Below are 27471 nucleotides of genomic sequence, written 5' to 3'. Positions count from 1 at the left end.
TAGAGTTCTTTCTTTTCGGCTCCAAACATCACATGTGAAGCATAATTCCTGCACTCTGTTCCAATGTGGGTCTTACAAATCAGTGCCAAATCTGGAAATTGACATGCACACATTTTTCCCTTTCATAACGATTTTTGATTTAGAAAGAAAAAAAAAGTTGGTTGGAATTTCACATGATCTTTACCAATCAATTACATTTCTTTAAGTGAAGGCAACATTCATAGGTACCATATGTGAAGTCACTATGAATTAACCTATGCGTGGCACCCAACAAAATGATTCAGTTAGAAATCTGGTTTTTGACGTGAAAGCTAAACCTTCATCCTTGTTTAAGTTAAAATATAAAACATGAACTTTAGGCATGCATACAAACCACTCTATCCAAAATATCAAATAAAATTTCTTATCGAGGAAAGAAAAGAGAGCACAGCACTTACAAACTTAAACCCCATGAGGTATATGCTAGAAGACTGTGCAAACAGACGACATATTTCTTCAAATACGTCAAATGAAACTAGTGACTGACGAGCAAGGCAATGTTCTGTTATTTCTACAGAACCCTTTTCAAGCTGTCCAACTGTCGGGCGAGGAAATTTATTCGATAAGCATCACCCCAAACAAACCTGTTCTGGGTTTAACAGTGCAGGTCATAACTTGACATTAAAGTGCAGAATGATGCATCATAAGCAAACTGCAATGTAATACAAACGGTGTGCGGAATCACAGACGACATCATTCTGCAGAATGTGGGATGAAATTTGAGTTACAGTCGTTCCTTTATAGTACTCACCACACTTGTGAATTTCTGTATAGACACTTTGTTGTGCAGCAGAACTATTTTGAGCTGTGATCGTGTGACTTCAGTTTGCCTCAGATCTAGGTCATGTAGCTTTTGTGGCTATTTTTACCAGAGTAAATAATCAAACAGATAATAAACCTTTGTTTTAACAAGATATTAAATAAAAAAGGTCCTCAGTGCATAATTTGCCTTTACTGGTTATTAAATGTACAATGGTTTCGAATGCTCAGGCCAAGCACAAAATCTAGTTGCCTTTTGAGTCCAGACAGGTGAAACGTGAAAAAGACATCCCTCTTACATTGCCATCTCTCTTGAAAACAGTGGCCATGTTTCTCTTGCAAAAATTTCCCAATTCTCTTTTGGGCCCAAACCCCTAAAGGGAGATAGCATATCATAGCAAAGTCTTTAACATCCCAAGTTCATTAAAATGATAATACATTCTTTCACGGTCTGATAAAATTATAATACACAAATAACATGCTTATGATGCACTATACTGCCTTGTAGGCACCACTCTAGTAAACTGTTAGCAATGCTAATGATTTTGTTCTGTTTACAAGTGCCTGTCTGCAAAGACGCAAAGCCTGAGATGGCATCCCGTCTGATGAAAATTCGCTGAATTTTTTTTGAGTCCTGAAACCTACAGTGCATTGCTATATGGCATTATTCATTCCCATACACCCTGTTCCATTTTCGTTTCTGAGAATTTACAAAGAAATGCTTCAAAATCCATTCTCATTACCAGGGTATACAAATGAGCACTCCCATTGAGATCATTGAGAACATACTGAGTGTCCATGTTAACAATGAACTGATGTCTGGTTGATACCCTGCAGCATTATTTGATGCATTGTTTCTATTTTAGTTTTGACCCTTGCTGGCAAGAGCCCAACTAAAAGTCAGGCACTATTAATTGATTCCTCCATGATTTTGATTTCTCTTTCAGTCCCAGCTAATGCACCAGCAAGTACGGCGGAATAACTTCTGGCCCCAGTAACCTTACACACACACACCAAAGATCTGCAGTATTCACTATAATAATCACTAAGACTACCATGTGCTAACCTTGTGAATATAATTCAAATGTAATTCTACTTAAATCATATTTCAAATCATTAGATTCCCAGGGCAATAACCAATGCTACATAGAGAAAGTGATGTATAAGAAAGATTTTGCGTCAGAATATTACTATTAAATTTCCATTGGTAAATTATTCAAAATCTTCTATATTATCATCTCAAATATTGACATTTCTCTAAAAAGAAATTATTTAAAAGGTAGAACAAGTAAGATTTTCCTAAAAACCAACGTATAGACTCATGGAAAAATAATCTCTCTCAATCATCACTTATGACCCACTAGACATGTGTGGCGGTGTTTGTATAGCAGAGACCCTGTCATCTGCCTGTATTTTCTTATTTTGCTGAGTACAGGATGTTTGTGGGTGTTAACCTTTGGAAAGGACAACTCTATGAAAACGTAGCGACCAGGTACCAGATCAAGATCGTAAACACGCATCGAAGAGGAAGCTATGACAATGGCGAACATAGCACGGAAAAGACACAAATATAGTGAAGTGAAACGTCAAAGTGGACAAAGCTTGTTCCAAAAAAAGAGTGAATCTGGGGTTGGCTTTCACCCACTGGCAAGCACTGAAAGAGAGGATGGGAATGTAGAATGACGTGGAGATGGCCTGTACACTACTGGGATGTGTTCGGGCAACTGCGGTCTGGGGGCACGTGCTTCTGGTGCCGAGTCAGGGAGGAGGTGCCAACTTTGAATGTTGTGTTTACAAACCGCAACCGGACAAATCCTACTCGTTCTACCTTTAAGGTGAATGGATTTGTTGCACGTGTTGCATTTGGCTATCATTTGTAATGTCCACCAGTGGCATCTCAGGGAAATGAGAGAGCAACAATGTTTGGTATAATTTGTGGTGTTATTGTACTTCAGTTAGATCAGATAGTGACCCAAGAGGTTTTTTTGTCAATGAATAAATAGTGCTACACATATTTCCTCCATATCTGGATAGACAAGGCTGACAAGACAGAAAAACTAGGCTACAGGGAAATCCGTCCAGAGGGGAAATTAGTTACTATATAGCAGTCATTTGTTCTGGGAAACTGAAATTTTGACTCGCAAGGGATAATATGATGTATTAATTTTTACATAAAATATCTTCCTAGTGAATAATATAGTTGATAATGTTCAAAAGTGTATTTCCACGCTTCACTGAGTTAGGAGGGTCCAGGGAAATAGACTTAAAAGTGGAAAAAGAATAGATCTGCAAAAATGCAGTGCATGTTCTGCTTGGCCCCCGCGTGGCAACCACACCCAGTGACAAAGCAACATTGGATAAAATGGCTGTGTGTCGGCTCCGACGCACACCATGTCAAAAACACTTGCGGTGGACAATGGCCTTTAGGATTTGCGCGTTATTTTAAAACGAGGCTTTGGATGTGATGGTAAGGTCTTTGCCAGAGAAACTGAGAAAATTGTTTATCTAAGTGTCACAGTTTATGTGGGATCCAATTAACAATCTCATTCAATGTATTTCAATGTCACTAGAAAAGCACTGTGGTTTAAATGCAGGTTCTTGTCCCATCCTTTGTGGGCCCTTTGGAAATCGCGTCAATGTCAACATTAATAAATCAAGAGTAAAGGATGCATTTTTTCACTTAGTACATTTTTATGTTTTTTAAGTAAATATTAGATCCTAGTGAAGCACGTCTCTCACGCTCTCATTTCCCATTCTCCAAGTGCTCTGTAACTTCAACCACCATCTGTAAAACCAATACCACCTGGTGGGGCAGTTATCCCTTATGCCTCGTCTGGTGCTGTGGGCCTCTTCAGGTCCCGTATCTGCTTTATCAGATAGTTTTTCTCGTCACAGAACTGCTCATCTTCTGATCTATCTGTCTGAAAGTGGCTCAGGAAGTCCACCAGCTTGGTTTGGTTCTTCAGCAGTATGTCCAGCACAGGCTGAGTCTTGTTGGGATTTGCAACAAATACCTAAGAGAGCAGAGAGAAATGGAAGGATTCCATGAATGAAGTCTCCACCCAAACTGAGTTAATTACAGGTAAAAAAAAATAGTAAAGGATAGTAGTAACTTCTTTGCCCACTTGCAACACTTGGTGTTTGATTCCAGAATTGAGGAACCACTGTAGCTATTTTACCAACAATGTTTTAAAATTCAAAAGAATCCCTGACATTGGCTTGGGCCAGTAAAAGGTGGCTGGTGTAGTAAAAAGACTATTTAGCTAGTGTTATTTTTCCACGTTGATTGTAGGCAACAAATCCTTTTGCCTTCAAAAGTTACAGCTTTGGATTCTCTATAACATAGATGTTGAATGACGAATTAAATATTTTATTTTCCACAAAATCAATAGATAGCATTTTAGACTATAATCCTCAATTTGTTAACAAAAAACACCATGGAGGACAGTCTGATTTTGATTTGTGTACTCTAAATTGTTGCAATGTCAACACAGAGTGTCTTGTAATTTATTTTGGTATCATGATTTTGATTACATACCTTGAAGACATGGAATGCTTCAAACTGAATATTGCGGCTATTATCTCTTAGTAAGTTCATCATCAGCTTCAAGTTTTCTGCCCGACTGATATACTTGGTCATTACAGTGAAGTTGTGTCTGTCCAGGAGAAGTTCCCCAAGGAGCTAAAAAAAAATATTAGCAAGTAATTTAATGGAAAACACTTTCTTTGGTTTAGTGTACAGTCAGCTAAAGACAGAGCATTTCAGTTACCCTTGAATCAGTAGCAAATACTAATGCTTATGAATATGGGTCTGGATATTATTTGCAAGATTTGACGGATTTTTTTTCCCCCAGCAGTGTGGTGGCGGTACCTTCAAAGACTGACGTTTGGTTACATAGTTGTCAGAATGCAGTAGCTTCTCATATTCTGTGAACACCTGATGGAGAAAAAATGGAAAAACACATTTTCTACATTTGTATATTATATGTTTGGCATCCATGCCTTTGAGGTCCAAACAAGAGTGCTCACCCTGTCATAATTGGTCTCCAGGAAATCTGCACACATAATCTTATGCCTTGTGAGAAGATCCTGATGAGAAACAACAGGGAACAAGTTTTCAAAATACATCTCAGAGTCAAGATACCGTAATCAAAGAGCATGTATAGCAGTGTACCTTGAATGAGGCAAATGCATCCGAGGCAATATCAAAAGTTGACAGCTCCACATATCGGAAGAAGGAATAGAATTCTTCAGAAAACAGGACCGTCCGTGCCAAAGGCTCATGACGCAAGCATTCTCTTAGCATCATTCCACAGTTCAGGGCCACCTCTGCACTCTCATATCTGTACAAGTTTATACATGTTAGGGTTTCAAATAAAATACTGCGCATTAACTGTCCATTGGCCAATAATTACATGTTGTATAATATTAGAGAGACATTTGAAAATATGCCACTCTTAATATACAAGAAGGGAAATATTACATTCTACAATCTCGATACCAGGGCAGATTAAGCTTACCCCCTCAGAAGCATGAAGAGAATCTGGGGGTGCGATGAGATGTATTCTACTGTGGGTGTGCGAGTACCGATTTGGCGTCGCACAATGTTGCTGAACAAATGCACCACATCCTTCTTCCCCTGTGAAAGTCAACCCAGTGAATAACTGACTGAGTGCTAATATGCAAACACAATTTTGCTTTAGGCTTAGCTCTCCCAATAATGCATGCACGCACAATGACCCTGGAAATCAATACTTTTCACACATATGGAAGCCATCCCAGCAAGAAGTACATTTTCTCCACCTCAAAGTCAATCCTCTGTAGATTTGCAATGAGAGCAATGAGGAGGTTGGTGTTGTACAGCTCTTGTGCAAGCTGAGCCACTGCCTCAGTTTGAGGCTCCTTGTCCCCTGTTCCACACAGCACCTCTTTGAGTGATGACAGATTCTTTGATACCTCCTCTGCGACCTTCAAAAAACAAAAATCCAAAAATATAAACCACAAATGACGTTAACAGTCAGAACCCACATTCATCCATAAGATATCCAGAGAACGACCTGTTGAGCAAACACGAGTCACCACAACTGACCTTTTCACACTTTTTGCTCTCGGTAACATCCAGCTTTTCCATGTATGCAACATTTTCTTTCAAAGCCTTGACTATCTCGGCTGGACTCTTTTGAGATTTTCCAAAAGGAAAAGGCATGATGGAGGTAAGGCTCAGGTAAGACACTGTTTCAAACGGGGATAAAAAGAGTCATTTGTATTATGCCATTTAGTAAGTCTAACCTCTGGCAGTTAAAGGGACAGGAAACGGAAGAGAAAAAAAACCCCACACACACACCTGAGGGAAACAAGGTTTTAAGATGGCTTTACTACCCCACATTCAGAAAAAAAACACATGCTGGATAAAATGCACCCTGTCAACTATTACAATTACATCTTAGAAAACGAACCACGCACCTTGACTTGTGACAATTTAACAGGTACATAAAGCTAAACAAAATTCTGCGTTTGTGGGATTTTCCCATTTCACTAAATGACGTTGAAGTTAGCAAAACAAATCAATACATTAAATCGCAAAGTAAAACATGCATGCCAAGGCACCAAACATCCAGAACAAAATGTCTTGAAGGCATTTCATAGCAAAGTTCCAACTTGCTTGTCTGTGATGTTATTGTCGAGAAAAGGGTACAGACATCAAAGTCAGCAGGTCGGTTGGCAGATAAGATGCAGGACGTACAAATACACGTTTTTAATCAAGTGTCAGATCGGTCTGAAGAGACTCACCCGCTGATTCCAAGTTTTGAACTTGAAGAAGGTCTGGTGGCTAAAATGTAGCTAGCTAGCTCGCATCAGCTAGCAAGCTTACCAGGAACTTGGTCCACTGTGCTGAGAAGTGCCTACCTGGACCTCTGGGATTTCTAACATTCGCTATGTTAAATTATAGTTAGAAATTGCCCAAATGGATGACATTGACAGTTAGAATTGTTCATGCAAATCACAATTCCCGTGACTACCCGTTACCTAACTAACTTGCTGGCTGGCTTGTCAGCCTGTCAACTTCATTTCCCCGTTCAGCTTCTGCTCTGTTCTTTTCTAAACTCGGGGACATTGGGCGGGCGTGTTTTGTTTGCGACATCGATGCAAAAGTGACTGACATGCGTTCTAACCAATCACAATCGGCGAAAATAAAACTTGGTAACGCCTCTGCCATTGAAATTTCGACGCCAATGTTAATTACCTGTGTAGCTCGAGCGGGCGGAGTAGGGAAAGAGATGAGCCCGGGCTAAGGGGAGGATGACTAAAGCTCCGAAGCCGGTCTACAACGTATATATAATCGTATGCATCCGACCGCCGGGGGAAAAGTTGACCTGGATTGTGTGTCCATTTGTCTATTTTTTGGTACAACTTCATGATTTTTGACTGCATTTGTTTACTATTGACTATTGTAATTGTTGTGGAAAATAAAATATACAGTGCTCCTTCTACTCTACACTCTTGCAATATACACCCTCTTGTAAGACAATCCTTGATGTTATTTTTTCATTGCAAAGACAAAATGCGGATTCAGCGAAATAGATATAACGCAATCATTAAAAAACAATATTGATCCTTTAAAACACTTCACTATATTTACTCGTTAAACTGTTCTAAAACACTGACTTCGCACGTGGTATGGCCCAAGTAATTTACAATTATTAAGCTGTACCCTATTGGGAATATATAGCTCAGACTACAGCGGAAACTAACAACCCCAAACATACTTTCTAAACGATTTGGAAAAAATAATGCATACGTGTGTGTGGGACATTATCTGAAACATGATTTTATTTGTGCAGCGCAACTGTTAAGCGCAACGCTTTGGCAACGTCACTTGAATGCTACGCAGTGGTGAAACGGAACAGAGGCGCAATCACTTCTCAGAAAGGACGGAAAAGACCGTAGTCAGTCCCGGCCACACCATTCGATCGGTTTTACGCACCCCAACGCAATAAGATTACATTACCAGGTAAGATTTGATATTACCTCTACGAGCTGGAAAAAAAACCCAACTACTGTTTCTGACGGCCTATTGTTGTCACAGGCCCTCGTTGCTCGCGGACAAGCACGCCGAGGTCCTGTTTTAGAGGGATCCAACACGTATGGCGCTCTTTACTTCGAAAGGGGTAGCAAAGACTCGCGCCTGTCATTATAATTTCCCTAAAATTTAAAGGGAAATATTCATAGTAATCGGTTTCCCGTCACAATCCAGTTCTGAGTGTCTCACTTGACTATGATCGACCTTTATTTTTCCGCAGTAAGGGCCAAGCAATTAATCCGCGGCGTTTTGAAGCCCGTACTACAAAATGTTTGCAGATATAGTTTGACGGAGAAACCAACGCACACCCCCCTTTTTTAATTCAAAACTTTGTGGAAGAAATTTGGTCGGCTTGCTTGTTCCGCTGCGAAATAATCTCAGTTGTGCGACGCGAGCATGTTACTCGGTGTTTAGCGGTGGCTGGGCAACATCTTTCTGTACGTGGTAGGTTGAAATTGGCTATACATACAGTTAGTATTTACCTGGTTCGCCCGTATGTGTTTGCACACCGGGGGCTCCGTGGCTTTTGCCGCCGCCCGCCGCAATGAACCGCTGGTTTCTGCTACCATGGCAGATATGGCTAAAACCAAGGCGTCGCAGCAGACTGCTATTGTGATTTAAAAGCAACCACTTTCGTCTCTTTCGACTATTTACGACACTATACACCTATATAGACCCAACACTGAATAGGTTTTTATGATTTAAACAAAAAAAGAAAAGAAAAAAGCTTTAGCTCCCTTCAAGATTAGATCTCCTAACCACCAAGTAGAATGTGTTTTCTATTGCAGCACACCGATTTTCTAGGTTTGATCTGCATCTAAAGACATGGTTTTGGCCTAGTCAAACAGTGAACGCTGAGAATATCTCTATCAGTTTAAATGAAATTATATTTTTCCCCACTTTTATTCTTTAACATGACCTAATATGATAATGCTGATGTCCAAGTAGACATTTGGATGAACATTGCCTTTGTTAACCTGTGTGACCTGAAGATGTGTTCACTCAATAACAGCATGAAATAACACTTTATTCAACAGAAATGGAGCCTATTGTTGGTGGTAACAAGTTAGGAGATTAGGTTGCATCGTTGAATGCGGTCTTAAATGCAATGTTTGCATGCGGGGCAAGAGATGTATTACCTCATTTATGATTAACTTGGGGAAATATTTTTTATGATAAGTTGGTCTGATGTTGTGTAGCGGATGCTACAAATGATGCTGTCTCAATATGAGAACTACCAGGTTGCACGCTGCCATACGTTTGCTGTGTAGAGTTATCACCTTCTGCTATACTGCAAAATTTAAATGTAAATATTCACTTCAGCCCCTCTTACAAGGAAATTAGTGGACTCTCTCAGAATGTTTTGTGTTTTTAAAATATTTTCCAATCTATGTTTTGGCATGATTTACAATTAAGGCTCTGGGACACATGACTGGAAGTCCATACCTTGGTTTGGCAGTAAGAAAAATGTGTGAACCACCAGATGCTTGTTTGTACGAGTCAGCTGTATTAAGAATGGCTTTTAGGGCTTGGGATACATCTTTTGTGATTGTCTCTACTCCGCAGCACTTGCCACACAGCAAGTCCACAACTTTCTATTCAGTATTGTCGCCAGTTGAATCATTTTCAAGTCAAGTCAAATTTAGCTCGTAGGCATGAATAAACAACACATGGAGATACATTCTCTCAAAATCAGCCACATCAGGAGGATGCAAATGCTAGAGAATGAAAATAATAAGTTTTGAGCTGGGACGTAAGGGGGGGTAGATCTTATAGGGAGGGTAATGCTGTACCACACTCTGGGGGCTGCAACCGCAAAGGAGTAGCCACTCCTGAGCTTAAGTTTAGACGGTGGGACAACCAGGAGTCCCAAGTCAGCTGACCTGAGGGACCTGGAGGTGGCATAGAGGGTGACAATGTCTACCATATAGGAGGGGGCCAGCCCATTTTGGGCTTTATAAGCAAACAGGAGAACATTAAAATCAATTCTGAACTGCACGGGCAGCCAGTGGAGAGAGGCCAGGATAGGGGTAATATGGTTTCTCTCCCAGGAGCCTGGCTGCAGCGTTCTGGACCAGTTGCAGGCAGGACAGGGACGACTGAATAATCCCAATACACATGGAGTTGCAGTAATCCAAACAGGAGGATATCAAAGTGTGGATGACTTCCTTCAGATCTTTTTAAAAGAGAGAAACGGCTCGATTTTGGCAATAGTATGAAGCTGAAAGAAACTGGTTTTCAGAGGCTAGTTACCTGGGTTGTTGATTTAATATTTCATATCAATTATCTTTTATTACTGGTAGTAAGAAGTAAACTATTAAATTATTATTCAAACAAAGAACACAGCAGTTTGCTCATTGGTAAATGATAGAGCTTACAATGTGTGGACCCCCAAACTATGGCCAGATGTGCATTCAAAAAAATTTAAGCCATTTATTATTGTGCCGTTTTAACATGAACATTTTGCAACAATTCAACGTGTCATAATCTTACTTTGATGCCATTTTAATGCATTGTATTTTTCATTACATCCCTTACTATCTTTACCCACTTTTAGTTTCTACTTTAAAAGACTTTGTCTAACCCTCTTAAGTGAATTTTATATACTTGAGTTGGATGTGGTGGAGCTGAACTAGGTGAACCGGACTGAACGTGACCCAGACACCACTCTGACTTTTGTCTAACTGATGTTGTTGAACAACTGTTCTGTTTTTAGCAAATTTGCCAGTAAGTCACATTGACACACAGTTTCTCTGTATTCATTGAATTCACTTTCACTCAGAAACTTGGCCTCACAGAGAGAGATTAGCCATGTCGGGACAGAGGAAAGGAGCTGCAGCGCGCCTGCCAAAATGTGCCTTCTGCAGAACCAACCGGGAGAAGGAATGTGGACAGCTGCTCATTTCAGACAACCAGAAGGTGGCAGCCCACCATAAGTGCATGGTGAGAGAAGCACAAAATCAGTATCCGGGAAAAGGCTCGCTCCTTTTGTTCTGTTCATGAAAACCTGTTTTTCATTTAAAAATGCACCATGTGGCAATTTTGTCATGAATATTTTGCTGTGTTGTGACGACACAACGCAGGATGAGCAACATGCAAATATAATGCACCCTCCATGCATGCACTACGGCAGATGTACTCGCATACATGCACACCTGTTGATAGTCCTGATGATCTTTTTTTTTCCATTTCATTTAATTTGTGAGTTTTGAGGCTCAATTGTCAGCAAAGTCAACAAAGACTGTCAATTTCTTCACTGCAAATTGTCAAGGGAAATGAAGGAACATATGATTGGATGAAAACTCGCAGGCCGTCATAGAATGTCACAGTGACCGGGAAAACGGTGCATAAGAGAAAATACCATAAAGTTTATCACCATCTTATGCTTTTTTTTTTTTTTTTATAAATATCACTTCTAGCTTTTCTCTTCTGCCCTGGTCACATCTCACTCAGACAGTGACAACATTGGAGGGTTTTCCATTGAGGATGTAAAAAAGGAGATCAAAAGGGGGAATAAACTGGTGAGTATTGCATGCACCATAACACTGGCTCAGACTTGTCCAGTAGTCATCTTGTAAACCACTAGGCGGTGTTCTGGGTCGCCGCTGGATCCATGACTTAGAATGACATGTTTAGTGATTTCAGATGTCCTCTACATGTAACCAATACTAAAGGTTTCTTTCTTTACCATTATTTAGCACAAAAATTAGTCCAGGTAGGGTTTCACTCAGATTTTATTCAGATAAAGTAGAACAAATGTGTGAGGTTTAAAAAATAATTTTTCATGATGTGATTGTATGATGTGATGGCTTTATCTACTACATTATACCATTTTCTGTTGCGGCAAATGGGCTGAATTTAGGATATTAAAGCAGTATCTGTATCAGTTTCATGGTATTTTGTATTTGCACATCTTTTTCAACAACCAAATGGCGGTGGTAAGGACGGATGTGTGCTGACTATAGTGGATGTTTGTTTTTAGGGGCTGTTTAAAGGTCCACTTTAGTCAATTACTGCTCCAATACAATAAAACACATGTTTTCTTAGGTCTACAGCAGGGGTCGGCAACCTTTACTATCAAAACAGCCATTTTTGGCCAAAAAAAAACTGTCTGGAGCCGCAAAACATATTTGAGCCTTATAATGAAGGTAACATGGCCTATTAAGTCTAAATTAGCCTGTCAACATTACTAATAATGGTAAATGATCATTCATTAATATGTTTTACCACATGTGGCTACTCTGCAGTGGGCTATTTATGATTATTTGGTACTTTTGCATTTCCATTACAATAATGCCATGTTTTGTTGCATTTATGAAATAGAGCTACAATAAAGAAATCTGTTTACACTGAACAAAAGTCCAGTTCACTGCGAGGTGATCCTCATCTTTTCTCCTCAGCCACATATCAACGCTTGGACCTGAGCATAAAACACAACAGTCATTCACTTTATTGACAAACTCACGACTTGCTAAAACAGATACTTTGTGGCAAAGTAAAAGCCTATTAAAGGATAGCGTTCTCACCCATTTAATGTGATTTCTGTTTCTGAACGTCACTGCAGATCTTCTCCATATCAGGGTTTTACAGCAGGCTCTCATCTGTGAGACGGGAGCCATGTTTGGATTATGTAGTTCATGTTTGAGGTACAGAGACTCGAGACCGCTATTGAGGTTCGGCAAAATTTGGAGGGGAAAGGAGCCAGCCGTCAACGTAGGCTATGATGCTCATTTTAATTGGCGAAATGTTGAGCTATTTTATTCTGTGTGGCGAATGTAAGAATCACTAGGCCTACAACAATGATAAATCAAAATTAAAATGTTAAAAATAACCGTTATTCATTTCCATATAATTTGGTCAAAGCCAGAGGGAGCCAATGGGAAGGGGCAAAAGAGCTGCAGGTTGCCGACCTCTGGTCTACAGTTACTTTATCTAATGGTTTAAGTCCAAAATTGCATATTTGCTTTGTTGCGTTTTTGATGTATTGGCCGTGGACCACAACCAATCACACCTGCTACTTATCACATAAGACTTACGACATGATGACGTGGGGGTGTTTACTTTTTCTTCGAAGGTTTTGTGTGTGTGTGTGTGTGTGTGTGTGTGTATGTGTGTGTGTGGGGGGGGGCACTTGAGTCAGGCGGTTGTTTGCAAAGCCTGCTCATTTGTGTGTGTTATCCTTGCATTACGCATACAATTACAGATATTTAATTTATTAAGGACTTCTAAAAACTAGAACCAAATCCAACTATCATCAACAACCACCACTTAAAAAAAAAAAGATGAGGAAACAATGGATTGAATTTCTGACATAATGTGCTCAAATGCCACATATCTTGAATGCACACACACAGGCAATTAACAATTTGAATGTGTTTTCCGATTAGCATCAGTGATTGGAGAAATCACGGAAGGTAATCTGTGCGCTAATCAATAAACCATAATTTGGCCCTTGCTTGTGTGAAAATAAACACTTCATTAAATGATTCTTTGCTTCGACTGAGGAGCATATGCATCGTTGGTTTTGGATGAAATAAATACTGGACAATTAGACATCTGGTGGCTTACTTCTCTCACTGGAAATGTGTAGTGTTTGGCTGCCGAGCAGTTCACGTTCCTTCCCAAAGGATGTTTAGGTGCACTTGTGTTTGTCATAGATGTAAGGGGTTTATATAGGGTATATTATAGGGCTTTCATATGTCCATGCAGGTTGCTCCTCTGACCTTTCACCCTATCAGGTATGCATGCATGGTCTGCATATGTTTGTGTGTATGTTCAGTTCATATGCTGTTATGCTGATCTGGTTGCTTGAATTCCAGAGTTTTGTTCTTAGTGACTTGGTGAGTTATTGACTCACTTGACGGTTAGATCCATTTTATACACATGGATGCATCACAGTGATGATCCCAGGCCCTTTTCCAAAAGGCAAGGTCGAGGAAGAGATAATTTCCCTTAAGCCTCCTACAGACTGTGAGATTTTAGCGATCCTATAAGTTTATTGCAAGCCACACTGTGATATGGATTTCATAAACTTGGGTACGACATCAAGTTTGATGTGTGTAGACTGTATGATGACAACACCTACGGAATCGCAGGCTACAACGAAAGTCCATAAAAACGTCATCAGTGTTCGTGCCACATCAGCGTGTGTAATCAGTCTACGCCGCTGGTAGAGCAACATGACGCCAAGCAGGAATCGAGTCCTTTCAATAGTCGCCGCATTCATGTGTTTGGAAAAACTTTTTTATGCGGTCGTGATAAGAGCTGGAGGACACATTATACAAACAAGGCTTCTGTTGCCACAACTCGATGGGGTTTTCCTCTTTGTTGGAATCCCATATAGTTCTAGCTCGTTTTATTGAATCCATCACATTTGGGTCACAGGCGCTAACAGTCTGTTTGTTTGTGTTTAGTGCCAGCAAAGGTTTTGCATCGCATTGATCAGTGCCTCATTTCGTGCTGCATTTCTGTTGGTTGGTTAGTAGACATAGGTCGTAGCAGCAGTCATGTTGTGAGATGGTCATCCTAAATTTCTGACACTGTCAGACTTTTTTCTCAGGTTATCTTCGGTCGCAAGACCGTAATTACGGCCGTCTTTGAACCTGTCTCACAGTGTGACATAGGACCACCATTTTGGAGCCACGACCAAAGATATTGCCACGTTTAGTCATCTTTCGTCTGAGATGGCCCAAATTCACATAGTGTATTAGTCATTAATGCGCATGTCGCTAGAGCACTGTGGGTGAAGGAGCGATCCCATTTGGTGAGATCTTGTAGTGAACAAAATCTTTAGTGAGAGAAACTGACTGGAAAATTTGGGGATAAGATGGATGTTTAAATGTCTATGCAAAACATTGGGGCTGAGTATTTGAAGGCAAGATACCATATTTTGCAGTTGAGAAAAATGAAGTTATATTCACATAGTCATTGCTCGGTGCGGATATTACTAAAATTAAAACTAGTCAACAAAAAAAAAACATCACTGGTCCTGTGTTTTTAATATGCGTTTTGGTGACCTAATCTCCTTGTAAATATGCTTGTTTTCCACACACTCCTTCAGTTTTTGAGTATTTTTCTTCCCCAAATATAAGCAATATGCTTGTCTCCTCATCAGTCCAAGACTCTGCAGCCATAACTACCATGTCCGTTTTAGTGGCAGCTTGTTATTGAAAGAGTTGTGCTATTTCATTATTGTTGCTAAGGAAGCAAACATTCTACCAGACTCATCCGGATAGTGTGCCCTCTGTTTGTGTTCACCAGCTTTCATACTTAAAAACAGACAATATGGGACTGATGCGGATGCTTTCCTCCCAGTGTGAAAGCCCTGATAAACAAATGTACCCTGTGGTGTAGGCACTCAGAGATGGTACATGCACAACTGATGCATTATATGAAAACTTACAGAGGACAGGCTTCGTTAAAATTGACCACTGTGTGGGCTCTTTAATAAGGCATTTGCAAAATGTAATTTCTTGGTCCCAAGTATGTGTGGGGAAGTATTGGAGCTGCAAACACTTCACTGACTCCAGTGCACTTCCAAATGTTACGAGCATCTTGTCCAGTTGGAAAATAGAGTGGCTTTCTTCATTTACGGACAGCCTTTTGGAGTTGGCGGAAACTTTTCTTTTTTCTCTTTCTTTTTTGCATCCTCCAAACAATTGCTTTATTGCAGGGATCTTTGTTGAGAAAACTGAAAATTACAGATGTGTAAAATTTGAATTTGCTTCCTCAGAACTCTTTATTGTGAGTATGTAGAACATAAAGGCATTTTTCTTAGTTCAACGTTAAAGATGGTGACAGTTTAAAAACATGAAATGTAATATAGTCGCACTACAGTGTATACAATATATGAAAATATACGAGACTACACAATACAAGCAAGTAACAATTTACAAGACAACAACAAAATGAAGCCAACAGCCTGTTAACAGCTATTTTGTCTGAGTAGTGTAGTAATATAAATAAGCTGTACAACCAGTGCAGTGCAGTTAGATTTGTTTTTTTTCTGAAACATGCAGCTTATTTTTCTTCCCTTTCAGATGTGTTCTTCATGTCATCGACCTGGTGCAACTATTGGCTGTGATGTAAAGACATGTCGGAGGACATATCACTACTACTGTGCTCTGAAGGACAGGGCCCAAATCAAAGAAAATCCTTCACAAGGGATTTACCTGTAAGTCAACTTGCCTTTGCGCTCTTTTGCAAGTTAAGCTGAGGCAAATATACGCGCTATTCATTGAATATAGTCTAAAAGTTGTATTCATTTTGCTCCTGCGTGTAGTGTCTACTGTCGCAAACACCGGGATGCCTCCCAGCCTGCCATTGAGGGTAACGTATGAATTAACATTTGTAATACCACTACAATGGACCCTAGATCAGTTGAAGACAGAAATTAATATTTATTTTGTTTGTTTCAACGAAACCAACTCAATATGATAGGCCTTGATCAGTCACCCAGCAGTATTACATTCGTCTTTGAACTGTCTAAAAAGCTGATAGGTGCTATGAGTAATAGTTTGGCTTTCCTGAAGCATAATATGACTAGTAAATATCCATGAAGACCCCCACCACCACCCACACACACTGGTTTATGGCTGTAACAGGCTATGAACCTACCTCCTTTCTTCCTAAAAGAAGTGCATGTAGGCGAGTGAAATGTCCGAGAGCAAAGAAACGGCGTGTAAAAGAATGCAACTGGAACCAGTCGCCTCCCACAGCATTACGAACATAGCAATACAATGCTTTCCTGGCAACAGCTGTTTAACTGCTCTTTGTTGTTCATTGTGCACGTAACACGTAAATTAATTGTGCACATAAATAATTTTGCTTTTTTTGATGGCTCCTAACAGTTTAACTTCATTTGTTTGAATCTGACACTTAGCATAACCGACCTGGGTCAACCGAGATCTTAAACATACCAAACAATCATGGTGGTTAATGTTGCATTAACTATAGTTGTGACAGTTACACGTGTCTTTTTATTGCCTTGCTCGTATCGTATAAGCTGCTTGTGCTGACTTCCAAGACGGGGCCATCCAGCGCATGCGTCCGGGTGCTAAGCTTTATAAGACAGATCTAATTCCCACATCGTAGGTGGACATGGTTTTGCCCAGGCAAAATTCACGAATGTTCACAGTCACAGTGGTCAAGGCTGGCTGGGTGTTTTTATTTTTGTTTGACATCTCGCTCCTAAAATGCTTTGCTCACTCATACTTGCAGTCCTGAGCAAATTAGACAGCTGTCACAGCCAACAAAATCTTCTGAGGCGTTCGAAATGGCAGATGTCTGTAAATATGCCATGTATCCTCTACTTTTTTGTCTGAATAATTTTTTCTTGCTCACTTTGATTTGTTGTTGGTCACTGAAGGATTTAAAAAAGATCAGGTTTTAAATAAAATAACACCTCACCTTTTGTAGCACTGTATTCAGTGCTGTTCAGAGCATCATTAAAAATGCTTACAGTTTGCTTTAGCTGCAGATTCGCTGGGATATGATAATACAGTACACTATAATAAGTTATAGGGCAGTCTAACAGTAGTTTGTGTCAGTATGATCATAAACTACTGCTTCTGTTTTTGTGTATAATCTCCTCAAGTAGAACCTATTTTGGAGCTTTTGAGTAGTACTTTTGACAATTTCCCTTCTTCATCTTCATCCTTTTAACTCTTTATTGTTTTCCATATTTCTTGGCTATAACAGATTTGGTGATGGTTGAAGTAAGATTTTCTCCATTAGTGAATTGTTGTGAAATACACTTTATTGACCGTTTGTAATACTATCAAGAACACATAACTGTTTGACCTGATATAAATTATTGGATATATTTTCCCCATAAAATCCTTTCCAGTAGACCAGAGTTTGTTAAACATCAAAAATGGCAGGGAGGAGAAGGAGCATGGCGATGGAGAGAAGCTACTGTTGCTTAGTGTGTTAAGCCCATTGTTGTTAACTGAGAGCCTGATATTTGCTTGCTGTCAGATGAGGAGGGAGGTGTGGCCAATGATTTGGATTCCTCACCTCCACAAAGTCGGGGCCGTGGAAGGTTTGAGAAGGGAAGAAGCAAGGCTGGATCTCGCGGACAATCGGAAGATGCCCGCTCTACCTCTTCACAGGGCGCAGAGGAGGAGAGTTCATCACATGTAAGGCAACATCCCTCCTCTTATACACACTCAGTCAAACTCACTTGGATTGTGTCTCAGTCCCACAGTAGTGTAGTGCACAATAGCTATTTGGTATATGTGGTCGCTGACAATACTTTGAGTTTACATTGTGTGTGTGTGCGCTTGCACGTGCACTTTTTGTGCTAGCGGGACAGGTCACCTCTGAGGGTGAGCCCCGGCGATAGCGGGCAGCGCTGTGGTTTCTGCCATGCTGGTGAGGAGGAGAATGAAACAAGGGGCATGCTCCACGCCGACAACTCAAAAAAGGTTGCTGCACACTACAAGTGCATGGTAAGATCTGTCGCATATAGTTATGCTGTTTGGTAAAGCTTTTGTTTTATGGAAGATATTGTAAAGTAGAATCTGCTGTACAGCTATCCACACCAGAGCCCTCCGGTCTATATTGGCTCAGTTGAGTTGTGGTGTCCCTCAAGGCTCAGTTCTTGGCCTCCTTCTCCTTTCTATTTTTCATGCTGCCCCTTGGCCAGGTCATTCAAAATCACAATGTGCTTTACCATTTTTATGCCAATGACACTCAATTATACATGCCACCAAAACCCACAGATCCTAGCGCCCTAGCAAATCTCACAGCTTGCCTCTTTGACATTAAACCCTGGGTGTCTGAAATTTAATAATGATAAGTCTGAGGTCATTCTGTTCGGTCTCGAAAATTCCATCAGCCCTTTTGTTACTAATCTTGGTGGTCTGTCAGGAAGTCTTAACCAGGCTGCTAGGAATCTTAGGGTAATATTCGATGCTAACCTCCATTTTGATAATCAAATCAAACATGTTGTTCAGTCATGCTTTCTCCAGCTCAAGCTAATCTTCAAAATTAGGTCATTTTTATCAATTTCTGATCTGCAAAAAATTGTACATGCTTTTATCTATTCTCAGCTTGACTATTGTAATGCACTTTATTCTGGTATCAGCAAGGGCTCTCCATCTGCAGTTGGTACAAAACGCCGCTCGGCTCATTACCGGGACAAAGAGGCATGACCATATCACTCCTGTGCTTGCCTCCCTACACTGGCTCCGTTATATTTCAAATTGATTTTAAAATTTTATTGCTCACTTTTAAGGCTTTAAATGATCTTGCTCCTACATATATTTCTGATTTATTGATTTGGTATATGCCCCCCTGACCATTAAGATCTGCAGATGGAGCCCTGCTGGTTATTCCCAGGTCTCGGTTTGTTTCAAATGGTGATCAGGCTTTTGCTGTTAGAGCCCCCACACTATGGAACTCTCTTCCTGTCGAACTAAGACAAACAAAGTCTCTAGCTTCTTTTAAATCTCATCTTAAAACTTCTTTTTTTTATGAAAGCTTTCACAAATATTTGATGTTTGTTTTTGTTTGTTTATACTGTTTTAACTCTTACTTATTTGGTCTTAAGTCAATTTTCAAGTCAATTTTATTTGTATAGCCCAATATCACAAATTACAAATTTGCCTCAGGGAGCTTTACAGCAACACAACATCCTGTCCTTAGACCTTCGCATCAGATAAGGAACAACTCCCTAAAAAAAAAAACCTTTAACAAGGAGAAAAAATAGGGTGAAACCTCAGGGAGAGCAACAAAGGAGGGATCTCTCTCCCTAGACGGTCTTACTCTTATTTTTGCATTGTCTGGTTTTATTTCTTTGTAAAACACTTTGTAACATTGTTTTAGAAAAGTGCTATATAAATAAAGTTAATATTATTATCATATTGTCCTTGAACCCTTACAGCTTTTTTCATCGGGGACGGTCCAGCTCACAACTACGTCACGGGCTGAATTTGGAAACTTTGATGTCAAGACAGTCATCCAGGAAATAAAGAGAGGGAAAAGAATGGTGTGCAGATTGAACCTTACAGAAATTATTTTGATCTTTTGTTTAGTATTAGTTACCAAAAAAGTTGTACATGGAATGTTTGAGGTGTGCTCATCAGTGTTAATAAAAAAAATTGTTTCCTTTTTGTGTGTCTTTCAGAAATGCACACTCTGCACTCAGTTGGGTGCTACAATTGGGTGTGAGATCAAAGCCTGTGTGAAGACCTACCACTATCACTGTGGGCTGCAGGACAAAGCCAAATATATAGAAAACATGGCTCGTGGCATCTACAAGTGAGCGCAACATCTACTAATGAATACTTAGATGAAAATTCAGTGTTCTTAACTATTGAAATAGTATGAAGAATTTTTCTCCATGAGCGGAATTATTCGTGTTTTAATGCACATTATTAAATAGACCCTTTTACAGTTGGTAAACAGTGATCACGTGATTTAGCTGCCAAAATGCGTGCGCATACTATGCGTGACGTAGGTCATAAAAGGGTCTACCGTTCAGTTTAAGCAACACAATTTTAAGTTAACAAAAACAGAATTAACTTACCCGATATAAAATGGACGCCACATACGCATGCATTTTTAATGATGTCTTCGGCCCAGTCCACTCGTTTTATAGACCCTTTTACAGTTGGTAAACAATGATCACCTGATTTAGTATGTGCACGCATTTTGGCAGCAAAAAATGGCGGAAGTACAGTCGTACCTACTATGTGTGACGTAGGTCATAAAAGGGTCTATAGCCCCTACCCATCATCTGCTTCCGGGGTGGGGTTTTGTATGATGTATATCCATCATTGTAGCTCACGTTTAATAATTTCATAATAACATGTTGAATCGACTTGGCAGGGTAACTATTAAGCAATGTGTTAAGGCACACATATGCACATCTCTTGATTTTTATAAGCCATGAATTATGAAGTGTTACATTTACATGCATGCTAATAATATGGTCATAGACCAATAAATACATTACTCTGACTTATGTAGACAGATAAATGCCTTTATCTGATTATCTTTATTGGGTAAAGTCAAAATCAGAATTGGCAAAACATTGTTAAAGACGCATATATTTTGGCTCAATCTTACAGTTTAATGGTATGTGCAAACATCTTAGTGGGGTTTCTTTTGGCTTTTTTAAAAACTGCACATGTGAAAGGTTATGGATGACGTTTATACAATACAAAGACCTAAGACGGCATGCTGTAGACTATTTAGAAATGGGTCTTTCATTTATTGAAAGAATCCATTTCTACCTGGGTGTTAGAGAAAACACTTTATTCCATCCATCCATCCATTATCCAAATTGCTTATCCTGATCTCAGGGTCGCGGGGATGCTGGAGCCTATCCCAGCAGTCATTGGGTGGCAGGCAGGGAGACACCCTGGACAGGGCGCCAGGCCATCACAGCACCATGTAAAAGCCTAATCGAATAATTGCCTATTATCCCCAGTAACTCGGGTTTTGGTATGCCTGAAAATATGCTGCATGTTAAATTTCATGGCAGTATCTAGGTAGCCTGTAACTAGAAGGAGGAATACTTTCTGTTGGCTGTCTGCCAAGCTTATGTGAACTAATAATATTCTGAAAGGCTGATAATTGTCCAAACAATGCTCATTTTACTGAGTTGGGGTCCTGGTTTGAAATTATATCAGAGAGGAAGCCACAGGTGGAATTACTACTTTATCTAGGGCTGAGCCCTTCTGGACTGAAAAATATGATAACAAGGCATTGCACAATAGAGCGATTGTGTGCACATCCAACCTAGGCCAGGTGCTGGATGACATTCAAAGACAAAGACACTTTATTTGGCATTGTATATACATACAATGAAATTCCTCTCTGCATTTAACCCATCCTGGTGTATAGGAGCAGTGGGCAACTGCCGTGCAGTGCCTGGGGATCAACTCCAGTTCTTGCCATGCCTCAGTCAGGGGCACAGACAGAAGTATTAACCCTAACAATCAAGTGACGAATAAAGGAAAAAAGTATCTGCACACTGTATTGTAGCTTCCGGATAGTCTTTATTGACTACAAGCAACGTCTCAACCTGACCGGGTCTTCTTCAGGCAAATTTGCTTGAAGAAGTTGGGTTGAAACGTTGCTTGTAGTCAATAAAGAATATCCATCCATTATCCAAGCCGCTTATTCTACTTAGGGTCATGGGATACTGGAGCCTTTCCCAGCAGTCATTGGGCATCAGACAAAGAATATCCATACTTTTTTTCCTCTATGCTTCATGATAACAAGGCATTTCCCAGTAACTTGTATACTGCTCAGAAAGGATAGCCTTTTTAAGACTGGAGAATGCAGATTGTGTATTTAATAGATAATACATTACAACATCAACTATTGTAAGGAGAGTATTTCTCTAGGCATCCAAAACTGAGACAAACCTCTCAACTCCTCCCTGGTTGAGATCAGACTCATGCCTAAGAATTTATCACATCTTTGGATTTTAATGTTTGTGGGCCTTCCTTTGTTTTTTTTTGTTTTTTGTCAGGCTGTACTGTAAAAACCACAGTGGCAATGAAGAGAGAGATGAGGAAGATGAGGAACGAGAGAATCGCAGTAGAGCGAGGGCGGCTATCGATCATGGTAGAACAGTGCCCCCATCACAAGTCAATGGCAACTAGGTGGGATACTGATTCATTCATTCAGTCATTAACTACACTGACTTAATCCAAATAAATTGAATATTTAGAACTTATTGATTGTATGTAGTGACTGTGATTAAAACTATATTTACAACCCAATAATTGTCTATATTATGTTAAACTCAAAAGCCTCATTGATTTTCTTCAATATTTTTGATTTACACCGGAGGAAGTGGAAGCAAGTAGATTTAAAGCACGGTCCTATATTTCACTGATGCCAGTCTTTTTACAGGTTGTGAACAAAAACGATGATTTCAAAGATGACGAAGAGACATTTTCTTTTATACTGAATAACGATCCTCACAAGTTCACGGCCTACAACCCTTCTCAGCTGCGCATACCCCCCCCCCCCGCACGCCACTAGACAAATACATCAGCCTGACGCTCATCTGTTCTCTTCATCAACCCTTCTTACCGTATTCCTCAATATCTGGATGAGCCTCTCGCAGACTGGTGGTGCTCTGCAGAGAGCAAAGGACTGCTCCAGGGTAACAAAGGACATGGCTAATCTTTCCCAAGCCTAAATTGTGGGCCTGCGTAATAAGAAGATGTAATATTGGCCATGGCTTGAGTTATGAATGGACAAATATCTTGATTGTTACCGACTGCCTCACAGTCTACATGAGCTAATACAGAACCAGTTTGGCTTTTAAAGGACTCACTTTTTAAAGGTAGAATGAGTAGGATTTTCCTAAAAATCAATGTATAGACTCACAAAAATAATCCCTCTCAATCATCACTTATGACCCACTAGACATGTGTGGCAGTGTCTGTATCTGCAGAGATCCTGTCATCTGCCTGTATTTTCTTGTTTTGCTGAGTACGGGACGTTTCTGGGTGTTAACCTTTGGACAGCGGGACTCTAAAAAACATAGCGACCAGGTACCAGATTAAGATTGTAAGCAGGCATCAAAGAGGAAGCTACGGCAATGGTGGACACAGCCGGCAGGGTTCCCACGTGTCATGGAAAACCTGGAAATCCTGGACTAGTTTTCCAGTCATGGAAAACACCTGGCAAATTCAAAAACCTATAAAATGTCCTGGAAATGGACACGATATCCTGGATAGTTACAGAAATTGTCTGAGATTACATTTTAAAATGTTTTTCTGAGCTCACATTGCACATTTTAGACACTGACGCCCCGTTTCAGCGTTGATACAGCTGTCGTCTTCACCGTTCTGCAGTGCCCTATTTGTTTGGAAGCGAAACGGGGCTTTGATCAACAGTGTTTATGTGAAATCAATACATTTGTGCATTGTTAGCATGTTGTTAAGCATGGTTTTTTAATTGTTTTTTTACATGTAAACATTAATTTCACGTAGTTTTGAGCTGTTGGCCACTTTGTCCAATTTGAATTATTCTTAGGTGACCTGTGAGCAACGGCAAACATGTATATAAATCACGGAATATGTCCTTTGAAAAATCATGGAAAATTATTTCCTTTAAAGAGTGGGAACCCTGACAGCGCCGAAAAAGCGCAAATATAGCGAGATGAAACGCCAAGCTGACAAAGCTCGTCGAGAGTGAATCTGGGGTTGGCTTTCACCCGCTGGTTAGCACTGACGGAGAGAACGGGAATGAAGAGTGACGCGGGAGTTGGCCTGTACACTGGGATGTGTTCTGGAAACTGCGATCAGGGGCGTGTCCTTCCGATGTCGTTGAGCCGGGGGGAGGGGCCAACTTCGAACGTTGTGTTTACGAACCGCAACCTGACAAATCCTACTCATTCTACCTTTAAGAGTGGGGCGCTTACTACGAGTCTCTGAAGTTGTGCGGTTTGATTACTTTGTTTTTGTAATCAAATGTCTTAAGAAACCTCTTTCCATGTTGGCCTCTATTGATATGTAATATTTTGCTACTGTATCCTTACCATAAATAATTTTGAATATCTGGTTTTCAGACAGTCGCAACTTTTTTGGGTCTTTTTTTTGCCAGCATGCTCTTGGATATTTCCACTTTTAAAAGGTGATATTTTTTATTTAGCTGCTGAGGAGCAATGTAGAGCTCTTTAGAACAAGAGGTGGCTTGACTTGTCTGTTGTGCTGTTCCTTGTATCTCTAAAATTGTATCCATGAATATTGGAAATAGAAGATTTTATTTTACACATGCCATGGGCGAATCGAGTCTTGACTTGTGAAATAGTTTCACCTTGGGTAGTGCTCTTGGGCAAGTTCACATGGTATTTGTCTGGCAGGGAGGAGGATTTGTGTGGACTGTATATGATATGAATGGTAGCGAGGAGACGAGGAATGTCACACTACCTGGATTGCGCCCCCTCAACAGTATGACACCTGATTTGTTCCATCCTGGAGCACATTTTTATATTATGTGGCTTTATTTAGTAGTAAATGTCAAAATTGCATGCTACCTTATTTTAAACAATAGCTCATTCCCTATATAGTATCAGTGATTTGGGAGTAAATCTTTTATTTAGTTGAGAATATTGTGCAATTGTAATTTTGAGTTTAAAAGTTTAATGAAGACTTGACAGGAAATTTCTTTTGGGTAGCACGTGGAAATACTTCCTCTAGGTAAGTGTTGGCTAGTGACGTCACTAATTGCACGTTTACCCCCCCCCCGTTCCCTAAACGACACAATTGCGAGATGTATTGATTGATCAATGTATGCGCAATCGTGTTCATCGCTTAGCCGGGCTATTGCACGGATCTGCGTAGTGAAACTAGCAATGTGTAGATTCAAAAGTATTTTTTTGGGGGGGGGGTTCAAGGAAAGGGCGGTGCGTTCAGCGTCCAACCTTGATTTGCCCGCCGTCTCTGCGTCAAACACGGCAGCAGAGCAGTATAAACCACAGCGGAGCGACGCAGCCCGACGTGTGCGGTGCGGTGTGCCTGCTGTCAAATAAAAGGTAAAGTCTCCCGTGACGGCGCCGCGATCAAATCGGAGGATTTACTTTTTTAGTATTTTGTTGTATTTTTTTTTTCAAATTGGAGCGCAGCCAAACAACAAACCAATGCAGACATGGCGACATCCAGCCCTTGTGTTGTGGTAAGTGCCCCCGACTGCCGGAACGGACTGGTTGCCGCTCGAGGTTCTGGAAAGGGGTAGCAGTTGGTTGCCATTCCTGACGCCAAAAAAAAAAGCCTTTTGCGGACGCCGTTGCAGCAGTCAAACTAATTTCAAACTAGTTTATCAGCCGTAAAAAAGAGGCCAAATGGCTCACCTCGCCGCCGGTGTCTTTTCTCGCGATGGTCGGCGTTGAGAGAGTTTTAGCGCGGCCTGAAGCACAATGCGTCACACGCGTGGTGAACGCATGGCGCATGTGACGTTGGCGGCGCTTCATTCATATAAATCGCCATGGGATGTTGTTGCTGTTAATCAAACTACATATAGGCAGGGGTGGTGCAGTTGATTTTCTGTGTTGTTTCAAGTGATCGGGAATTAAAAAAAGAAACCATGAGGTCCAAGTGGCCTGTAGTAAAATGAAATACCCGAGTCTACGCTCTTTTTCCGTGTGAGCTCCGTGCAGTAGGGGCGGGTCGATGTACTGTAGACACGTTTGCTGTGTTGTACTTTACACACTGCTGTAAAGCGTATGAGAGACAACGGATGTGAAACCAATTCGGATTTTCAAACACGATAGTAATGTACTCCCCGTACCCCGCTAATGGGGTCGGCAAGGTCTGGACCTCGGTATTTCTGTTTTTCCTCTCAGGCTGACGTTTTGCTGTGTGTGTATGTGCGTGCGTGCGTGTGTGTGTACACATGATTTTATCATGTGAACGAAAGCGTTTTGACATCGCCATAAATCCCCCTGCCGACGCATCTACTAGGTGAATGTTAGCATAGCCTTGGCAGAACAGTAAAATGTGAGCGAATTCTCTATAGGCCCTACATGGTTGTATCGATCCGCCACATCTGATAGTTGGAGGGATAACAACAACGAGAACAACCAGCAGTGAGTAAGTGTCTACCAACTAGTTCCCTCTTCTTCTTCTTTTTTAAACCAAAATATCCCTAATAACCCTACGTAAATATTAACGTTACATATTTACCATGTTAACATATGTTGAACCGGTCCGTTGACTGCCTGTGGGACAGCAGCAGTTACCCAACTCAGTGGGCTGTTTCACTCATCTACTATCCAGTTATCAGAGTCAGTTCATCTGGACACAACGTTTATTGAGAGAAATGTTCCATCACTCATCTAAATGACTTCTTCGGTCTAAACTGACTGCAGGTATCCCCGCCCTTATAAACAATACAGTGGTGTAATGATCGGTTTCATATGCAAATTGCCGTTTTCAGTTGTTATGCCACTGTGTTGTGTATAAGGGTGGAGATACTTGTGTCAGTTCAGACTTAGATGAGTGATGAAAAGTTTCTCCCAATAAACGTGTCCAGATGAACTGATTAAACGTTCAGTGATCTCCTTACCTGGTTTATTGAGCGTGCATAAAGTTAATCTCAGTTATAATGCACTACACCTTTGTCTACAATTAGGCTAACAGTCTAATTAATTAACAATTAACACTTGTCTCAAGTTGTGTGTGTGTGTGATGATGATAACGATGTAGATGAATAATCATAGGCAGTCAGATTATGTTGAAGTTAACTTATTTTATTGATTTATTTATCTAGGAAAATAGTTAAGATAAACTTTTCTTTTCCAAATATTTGTCCTAAAAGTTGATTTGCTGCCCATAGGTTGTGATCCTTGTGATTCACATGCATTAAAACTTCACCAGAATGTAGGAAATTACATGTCTGAAACTCAAAAAAAAGTACAAATGCACAGCTATAAAATAAAACTGCTCTGCTTATGCTTCTGGGCCCGAATTAAAAGTTTGCCCTGACTACGGCCCTGGTTATATATTAATTTCATTTATGACAAGCGCACACGCTCTCTTTTTGCATCGTGATTCAGTTTATAGCCGTACTGTGATCTGGACATGAATGAATAACAATTGTGGCATTTTCCATGACATTTT

General features: G+C 40.4%; 3 protein-coding genes across 6 annotated transcripts in view; 2 read left to right on the top strand and 1 right to left on the bottom strand.

Moving 5' to 3' along the window:
* Nucleotides 1–478: 478 nt before the first annotated feature.
* Nucleotides 479–7927, bottom strand: cab39l1 (calcium binding protein 39, like 1). 2 transcript variants are annotated; one of them, XM_056284153.1, is made up of 10 exons: nt 7828–7927; nt 6589–6732; nt 5888–6030; nt 5602–5766; nt 5319–5437; nt 4973–5141; nt 4828–4887; nt 4670–4735; nt 4337–4480; nt 479–3812 (listed from the first exon to the last, which is right to left on the bottom strand). In XM_056284153.1, exons 3-10 carry the CDS (start codon nt 6002–6004, stop codon nt 3621–3623), a joined length of 1032 nt encoding a protein of 343 aa, XP_056140128.1. In that variant the 5' UTR covers nt 6005–6030; nt 6589–6732; nt 7828–7927; the 3' UTR covers nt 479–3620. The 2 variants fall into 2 exon arrangements, with proteins under 2 accessions (XP_056140128.1, XP_056140127.1); XM_056284152.1 differs by lacking the exon at nt 7828–7927 and having other exon boundaries at nt 6589–6867.
* Nucleotides 7693–24614, top strand: phf6 (PHD finger protein 6). 2 transcript variants are annotated; one of them, XM_056284137.1, is made up of 11 exons: nt 7693–7810; nt 10662–10822; nt 11299–11400; nt 15919–16052; nt 16161–16207; nt 17858–18018; nt 18187–18330; nt 19767–19871; nt 20010–20143; nt 22368–22500; nt 22754–24614. In XM_056284137.1, exons 2-10 carry the CDS (start codon nt 10691–10693, stop codon nt 22498–22500), a joined length of 1092 nt encoding a protein of 363 aa, XP_056140112.1. In that variant the 5' UTR covers nt 7693–7810; nt 10662–10690; the 3' UTR covers nt 22754–24614. The 2 variants fall into 2 exon arrangements, with proteins under 2 accessions (XP_056140112.1, XP_056140121.1); XM_056284146.1 differs by lacking the exon at nt 22754–24614 and having other exon boundaries at nt 22368–22687.
* Nucleotides 24615–25308: 694 nt separating this feature from the next.
* Nucleotides 25309–27471, top strand: part of LOC130114044 (hypoxanthine-guanine phosphoribosyltransferase) — a 41523-nt gene continuing 39360 nt past the window's right edge. For both annotated transcript variants that reach the window (XM_056281981.1, XM_056282055.1), the window contains exon 1: nt 25309–25528. In XM_056281981.1, the coding sequence (XP_056137956.1) occupies nt 25502–25528 (27 nt within the window). In that variant the 5' untranslated portion in view covers nt 25309–25501. The remainder of the gene's footprint in view (nt 25529–27471) is intronic.

Source organism: Lampris incognitus, chromosome 1 (assembly GCF_029633865.1).
Source record: "Lampris incognitus isolate fLamInc1 chromosome 1, fLamInc1.hap2, whole genome shotgun sequence".
NCBI classification, from domain to species: domain Eukaryota; kingdom Metazoa; phylum Chordata; class Actinopteri; order Lampriformes; family Lampridae; genus Lampris; species Lampris incognitus.
This window is presented reverse-complemented; position numbering and strand designations above follow the sequence as displayed.